Source organism: Cryptomeria japonica, chromosome 2 (assembly GCF_030272615.1).
Source record: "Cryptomeria japonica chromosome 2, Sugi_1.0, whole genome shotgun sequence".
Taxonomy (NCBI): Eukaryota; Viridiplantae; Streptophyta; class Pinopsida; order Cupressales; family Cupressaceae; genus Cryptomeria; species Cryptomeria japonica.
This window is the reverse complement of record NC_081406.1, coordinates 640,939,753-640,948,172: the sequence shown is the minus strand read 5'-3', so window position 1 is coordinate 640,948,172 and position 8,420 is coordinate 640,939,753. Positions and strand designations below refer to the sequence as shown.

General features: G+C 37.1%; 1 protein-coding gene across 1 annotated transcript; it reads left to right on the top strand.

The window, feature by feature from the left end:
* Positions 1–634: 634 nt before the first annotated feature.
* On the top strand, positions 635–2,839 carry LOC131055190 (probable carotenoid cleavage dioxygenase 4, chloroplastic). The gene has a single exon (XM_057989789.2). It carries the CDS (start codon positions 815–817, stop codon positions 2,621–2,623), a length of 1,809 nt encoding a protein of 602 aa, XP_057845772.2. The 5' UTR covers positions 635–814; the 3' UTR covers positions 2,624–2,839.
* The last annotated feature ends 5,581 nt before the right edge of the window (positions 2,840–8,420 follow it).

Sequence of the window (8,420 nt, the reverse complement as noted above, 5' to 3'; positions counted from 1 at the left end):
GGCTTCTAGGTAGTAAAGATGTACACTTGAGATTCGTTATGTGTGCAAGGGTTAAAAAGTACACGTATCAAAGTGTCACCCGCTCTACTTAAAGATGCCCCAATAACCATGCACTTAAAATTGTCAATACTTATTTACAAATGTGTACCAATAAAGTGCACAAATGAGCCAATTATGATCCAAAAATGTTAAAAAATGATTGGCTATTGATACATGTAAAATTTATTAATGAACTTTATTTGGTTTTTTTTAAATTAGTAATTGAGAAGTTAGATGTACAAAAAAATGTTTAATTATGTAAGGACTATACACTCTCCCCCTAAATAACATGAAAAGATTCATAAGCATAAAAAAATCGATTGCACGATGAAGGACAATTAAACCCATTTGTATGTAATCATGTTTTTCTATCTTTTGTCATAAATATAAATATGACGCTTCGAAAAAAAATATCCAGTCGACTTTTACATTGTGGGGACTTTGGAGTTCAGTGATCTTTTCAACTGGGCCCGGTCTGTCTTTCTCGTCTTAATTATTTTTGGATCAAAATAGTTTTCAGATTAGAAAAAAACACGAATTCTACTTTTTGTCATATGAGATTGAAGGGAGGGAATTTGTGCGACTGTAATCCAAAGTTGAGAGATATTACTCAAAACGAGACATGGACCTCACAAATTCATCTTCCCATCCAAACAAAAAAAGCTTGCGTGAATAAGGCAAATGATATCTGCGATCCCGAAAATTTTAAAAGGAACTTGTACTATATAAACGATACAAATGCCAGGGTCCACAACAAAGAAGCAATTGGCAGAGCATGATAATGGAGGCAATTTTCCCCTGTTCCACAAAATCCTGCTTTAACAATGCCCCCAAATTCTCTCCACTCCCTTCTCATCCCCGTCGCCTGGTTGCATGCAACGTGCAAACGGAAGCAAAACCCCCTGCAACTACACCCACAGAAAAACCCACTTCTCCGAACAGATCTCCTGGTTCTGCAGAAGATTCGACGCCATTAAAGCCCCTGAATGTGCAATCATTCGGAAGCCTAAATTCTTCAGATCTGCAATCTCCACGGCCATTAACTGCCCTTGTATGCAACGCAGTCGACGATTTCATCAACAATTTCATTGATAAACCACTCAGGCCGTCGGTGGATCCGCGGATTGTCTTAGCCGGAAACTTTGCCCCAGTGAAGGAAACAGCACCGACAGAGTGTGTAAATATCCAAGGAATTCTCCCACCATGTCTGGATGGCGTATACATACGCAATGGCCCAAATCCCAGGTACGTTCCGAGGGCCGGGCACCATCTTTTCGACGGCGACGGAATGTTGCATGCGCTTCGAATCAAGGGCAACCATGCAACTTTCTGCAGTCGATTCGTCCGCACGTATAAATATGTTCAGGAAGACATAGCAGGAGGTCCAGTGTTACCCAATGTCTTCTCAGGCTTCTACAGCTTTGCAGGCATGGCCAGAGGAGCGCTTGTCACAGCCAGAGTTGCTCTGGGGCTCTTCAATCCTCTCAATGGCGGGGGACTGGCTAATACCAGTCTGTTGCACTTCGACAACAAGTTAATGGCTCTGGGTGAATCTGATCTGCCATATGTCGTTAGAGTAACGGACTCTGGGGACGTTGAAACCGTCGGGCGTTATGATTTTGATGGGAAACTGTTCATGGGTATGACAGCGCATCCTAAGCTCGATCCCGAGACTGGAGAACTTTTCGCATTCCGTTATGGCGCTGTGCCGCCGTTTCTCAACTACTTCAGAGTGGCGCCCAATGGGGAAAAGGAGCCCGACGTCGGAATTCTCTCCATGCTGCAGCCGTCTTTTATCCATGACTTCGCCATTACTGGTAAATACGCCATTTTTCCCGACACCCAGATCGTGGTGAAACCTCTGGACATGATCCTCGGTTCGGGCTCCCCCATCGGCTGCGACACCGGAAAAGTTCCCCGCCTCGGAATCCTCCCACGGTATGCTACAAACGACTCTGAAATGATGTGGGTCGAAGTTCCGGGGCTCAATTTCATCCATTCTCTGAACGCCTGGGACGAAGGAGACGAAATCGTGCTGATTGCTGCGAATTCGTACCCTGTTGAGCACATCCTGGAGAGGACCCATCTGGTGCATTCCACTGTGGAGAAAGTGCGCATAAATTTGAGCACGGGGATCGTCGTCAGGACTCCTCTGTCTTCCAAATGCCTCGAATTTGGTGTCATTAACGGCCGGTTTCTGGCCAAGAATAATCGGTACGCTTACATGTCGATTGGTGCTCCGCTGCCGAAAATTTCCGGCATTGTGAAGCTCGATTTTGAGAAGGAGGAGATGGGCGATGCCAAGGAGTGCGTTGTGGGTTCGAGGATCTATGGCCCAGGTTGGTTTGGCAGTGAGCCCTTTTTTGTTCCCCGGAGTGAAGAAAATCTGAATGCTGAGGAGGACGACGGGTATGTTGTGGCTTATACCCACAATCAGAGCACCGGAGAATCGCGCTTTGTTGTTATGGATGCACGCTCCCCAACGCTGGATATCGTGGCCTCTGTGGAGCTTCCTGTGAGAGTTCCTTACGGCTTTCATGGGCTCTTCGTCAGTGATAGGGAGCTCTCCTCCAGTCGTTTCTGAAATAGCTTCCCCTTTTATTTTCCAATGTATATACTCATTGTTAAAGTTACAATCTTCTAGTTTTCAGTAGGAAAATCATCTGAGCATTAAATGTTTTCTTCGCTTCTGCATTCTTGTAAATGTTCTACTAATTTCACCCTGGTTTTTTAGGATGTCAAAATCGCCAGGTTCTTCAATGTGTATATATATGATTCACATATGTGGCTCTTATCGCTATATGAGTATATCAAATATGGCTGGCCAATGAAGGGGTTGTCTGGGCAATCTATAGGCTAAGTGGATAAGGAATGGATCGATGAGCTTAATTTAAAAATTAGTCAGTGAAATTTAGATATAAATACTATTAATGTTGTAGTTTGTTAAATTATATGGTGTTGTAAAAAAACTTCTAAATTTGCAAATTATAGTGTTTTTTTGTCTTATTTTTTGTGGTTTTATAGTAATGGAGATGCAGATCATGAATATTTAGCTATTGAAAATTTCGCAAAAATCTTTTATGTTTTGCGAATTTTAGAAACCATACAAAATGCAATTTTATGTGAAAATTAACCACATCCAAAATAATAAAAAAATATTATAAATAATTTTTAATAATGTTAATAAAAAATAATTATATTTAAAAAAAAATAAAAATTTATTATATTATTTATATTATTACATACAATGAAATCTAAGAATGAAATATTATGGGTTGTGTATTGTGTATTGGTGAGGATCAAGTAAAGATAACTTTACTTCCAAGTTGAAGTTTAATTTAGATTTATTTTTCAAATACGATATTAAATGATCCTTCTTCTTACTATTTTGACTAGCATTTGAATTGTCAATGATTTTTGAAAGGCCAATAAGACCCCATTTCGGTGTAAGTAATGATGTCTTTATCTTTTGTCATAAGTATCTTGACTTTTGTATGGTTGGCAATTAAAGTTATCTTTACAAGAGGGTCCACCTTTCTTCTTCTTCTATTTTATGTTGATATGTCATCTACTGGGAGTATGGATTGAATGATCATGTATATTATAAATTTTTTTATAAATAAAATTAGAGATTTTTTAAATAAATGAAAATAAAATAATTTTAAATGGGTGGTTATTTGTAAAAAAGTATTTAATACTGAATATTAGTCAGTATACTTTAAGCTTCTTTCATATTCAAAATGCATTTAAAAGAGTTGATTGTAAGTTCTAACGAACATAAAAATGACATGGTATTCTATATACTTGTGGGTCACATGGATCATTTTTTTTCCTAATTCTACTTAATATTGCATATAAATACTACAAGTGCATTTGTGTACTAAGCTTTCTATTAGTAGTTTCAAGCTACATAGAGTAGTTGTTATTCATATGTAGTACATCATTCAATTTTCAATTACTCAAGATAACTCATTAAGTTGGAAAATAATTTTGCCCATTCGATTATCTAATTAAAAATTGGTTATGTATTCAATAGTGTTTCAAATGTTAACTTTTTCAAATTAATAAAACTCGTGAGCTTGTTCCACTTACCATGTCTTTGCCACCAAGGTAGCCACAAAGTTTATGATTAGAAAGAAGAACACTTATTTGTGGTTAAGACTTAATTGAAGTACCAAGGTTACAATTGAGAACACAAAATAAAAACCATATTATTTTATTTGAATTCATTTGGGTTTTTCTATTATTGAAGGGCTCCACATGATCACTGTTATTTACAATCCCCAAGTAGATATGAAATCAAAATGTCTGTTTGAGGGTAAAACATTTCTATTGTTGAGTTCATTATTATTTTTTGTCCCTACGAATCGTCTATTTTATTTTTGTTAGTAGTAAGGCTTCATCTCTAGATCTAGCTCTTGATATGGTATTCTTTATAGTTGTGGGTCATGGATCATTTTTTTTGAATTCTACTTAATATTGCATATAAATACCACAAGATTGTTTGTGCACTAAGCAAGTTATATTAGTGGTTTCAAGCTACATAGAGTCTAGTTGTTATTCATATGTATCATTCAATCTTCAATTGCCTAAGAGAACTCATTAAGTTAAGAAATATTTGTAGAAACCTAAAATTTGATTAATCTAGTTAATTAAATTTTATTATCCCAAATGCTCTTAAATTAAATAATTTCACACATAATTTAATTAATTAGTGCTTTTCCCTATCTAGCTAATTAATTGTATTAATTACTCTACAGTCCTATTTGATTAATTAATGGACAACCTAGAACCATTTAATTAATTAAATCCTCTTTCAACCCTTCTTCTATTAAATAAAATAATTATTTTATTTTAGCTAATTCACTATCCTTTTCCCCGGTTACATTAATTAATTAATCCTCCCCCCTTTTCTTTTTCCAACCCCTTTTATAAATTAATTCTAAATTAATTAATTCCTCCCCTCATCTAAACAATTAATTAATTGTCTAGATATGTCCCTTTCCTCCTAACTTCTAACCACCTAACCTAACCCCCCATCCTTACCCTTGGGTTATAACTACCCTATCCTCTCCAACCAACCTTATCCTAACCATCTCCCCTCACACATGTGTGCACATTCCCAAATATCTTTTATTTTAAATAAAAGATATTCCCCATTTTGGGTGGTTACTCCCCAAATAGACATGTATCCTCAAGGACACATGTCATTTCTCCCCAAGACATGTGTCCCTCCTTTGGGACACTTGTCTTCCCTCTTGAGCCACTCTTCTTCCACATGGCTTCCTTTGGAGTGCCAGTGTTACATTTTGAGAACCCCTCATCTTCCCTCCAATTCCTAGATTTAAACCCTCCCTTTTATTAGCAAATCATCCACTCTTTCACTATCATACCATTATAATGCCAAAATAAATCTACCTTCATCCAATCATATTGTTACTTTGTTGGAATTATCACTCATCACCCATATCTCATATTTCAACCACATCCATTATCATTTGTATCAATAATCATGGAGCAATATCGAGCATTCAAAGACGTCATTGAGCACACATAAAATCGAGGAACTATCAAATCCAAGTGGCTTATGGTTTGCATTTGTTTTGTCATTTTAATTCCATCATTCTTATCTTGAGGCGTATGATATCTTGTGTCTTCTTGGTTAATTAGTTTACTTTTTAATGCTTTGTATTCACACACACATTTTTCATCGTACAATAATTTTGCCCATTTGATTATCTGATTAAAAATTGGCTATGTATTCATTAATGTTTTAAATGTTAACTTTTTTAGACTAATAAAACTCATGAGCTTATCCCACTTATCCATTTCTTTCCCACAAAGTTTATGATTAGAAAGAAGAAAACTCGTTTTTAGTTAAGACTTAATAGAAATATCAAAGTTACAATTGAGTACAAAAATAAATACCATTTTCCATTTGAATCTATTTTGACTTTTTATTATTGAATGGCTCCATATGATCACTATTATTTACAATTTACAAGTAGACATGAAATGAGAATGTGTGATCTAAATTAAAACATTTCTATGGTTGAGTTCATTATTAATTTTTTCCCATTGAATCCTATATTTTATTTTTGTTAGCAATAAGCCTTTACCTTTAGATCTAGCTCTAACATGGAATAATACATGCACCTCCCATAACTAAACTTGCATGTCAAAGCTATTAGAGTTACTATGTATTGGTGCATATCAATAGATGAGAACCCTTAGTGGATGTCAATTGTTATAGTTGGAATCCAATAATTGCATAATCTTATTGAATATAGCTCAAAAATAAATAAATTGGACAATATTAATTTCAAGAAACATGAAATTCAAATATTATTTTCTTCAATACAACCATTATTTATAAAACTTTAACAACACTAAAAACCTCATTATACATTTGGACATATACCTTGAAATCAACAAAACACACCCAATCTAATACATTTATAATCACTAGAATCTTCCAACCTGGGTGTTGAAGTTTCTTATTTCATTATTCTCTCATTATTTTTCATGTCTAACTATCACCAACTACCTACAACTCTTCTCCTCTAGGCATTAGATTCTCCTTCTGAAATCTTCTTTTCTTGGTTTGTTTTTCTCTCAATCTAGTCATTTTAATTCATCTGGTAACTCCCTGCAAGCGTTAATTTTTGTAACTCCCATTCTCCTGCATCCACTAGACACGTAGGATAATTCTTTGGCAAAATAATGGCATTTGAAAACTTAAAAATGGAGTCTAAATCGACATTAAATAATCCAATTCCATGCTTTGGGATTGGATTTCCATTCCTCCATATTTGAAGGCATTATATCTGTAAAGCGGAAAATCAAACCCTAGGTGTTCCCCCACTCCATGGAGAGAGAAAGGGGGTCACTAGGATTGACAGTTTTCACTTAGGAGAGACTTTACATTCAAAAGAGGGGTTGAAACTCACAAGATCCAATCCCACACAATGCAAGATTGAATTCTAAATGAGTTTCAAGGGTTGAGACAACAAGGATACCCTCTTTTGTAAAGAATGTAGATAGAAGGATTGAACTAGGAGTGTATGTAAAAGTAAGAAAGATTCGCTTATAGATGGAGATAGGGACACGAGATGAAGCTACGGACTTGAAATTAGTAGTAAAATGTTGAGACGATGCTGTCCTGCAAGTTTGAGCGAAAGTTGACGGGACGATGGCGCCCGGAGTGCACACAGTCCTCCGAAAAATCCGCAAAACGAAGGGGGATCTGTTCATCTCTGCACCAGGGTTCCAGATCTTCAATTATAGCCGCGTACCTTTAACCTACACACAGAAAAGAGAGGACGATTGGGGGGTTAGGGATTAGGGGTTTGCCTTCAGGTCAAACCCCGGTTTTGGAATTAACCAAGAAATGAGAATGTTGTAAATGTAAATGTTTGTAATGTAATCCAGTACTGATACCTTGTTGTAAGAATGTTTGTATTCTTACATGCGAAGGTGTAATGATGTTGTATGTTGTAGGTGATCTCCTCTTCAATGGTTGAATCCTTGTCTTGAATGCAACACCTAGCCTTGAATGGAGACGTAGAATGCCTAATTGCTTGAAGGAATGCTTGAATGCTTGAATGTTTAAATGTTTGAATATTTGCCTATCGCTTCCACCTCTTGCACACATATATTTTTCACCGCCTTTCTGGGAGGGGAAATGTAGTTTATATACTTGTCAATTAGGGTAAGGAGATTGATTTTTCCGACCTTAGGCCGACCTAGGAGCATTATTTTCCAAATTACAAACTTGAAGACCCGATGCCCAATAAGAGACCGGGCCCAAAATAGGGCCAGGGACCAGGGCGCTGGGCGCCATGGTCCCACCTCCCGGGATAGCAAGGTGCAAGGAGGATCAGGCCAAGGTGCAATTTTTGATGTCGTAAACAAGTTTCGGGGTCTCCATTCAGGTTCAACGTTGCGCCGCCATCGTGAAGACCCAAATGCAGTCGAAATTGCAAGTGTCACAATTTTATGACGCTACATTTAGCCCCCACTTTAGCGGGAGTATAAGCGTACGCCCATACTTCCGGTAAAGTACAAGGAAACAACATTGAAAGACTTTCACCACGTCGAGGAGGCAAGATACACCAAGCCCCCAGTGGACTAAGGATCTTACGACTTTGATTGACAAATTAAAAGGGAAGATCACGAGGGAGAACCATGACTGTCAGTAGTAAGGTTCCCTCACTATGAGTCATGCAAGAAAAATACCAAAAATTTTCAAGTATCTTGGAGAGATATGAATGGAGTGTATGCCCCCTACGTTAAAGCGATCGCACACACCTCATCAGGGGTGATTGCTTTAAGGTAGTGATACACATAAGAAATGAGAAGGGAAAGGAGCATGTTATCAC

Bases quoted from the DNA above. Each gene is read 5' to 3' on its own strand.
- LOC131055190 (XM_057989789.2), top strand. From the start codon at position 815: ATGATAATGGAGGCAATTTTCCCCTGTTCCACAAAATCCTGCTTTAAC.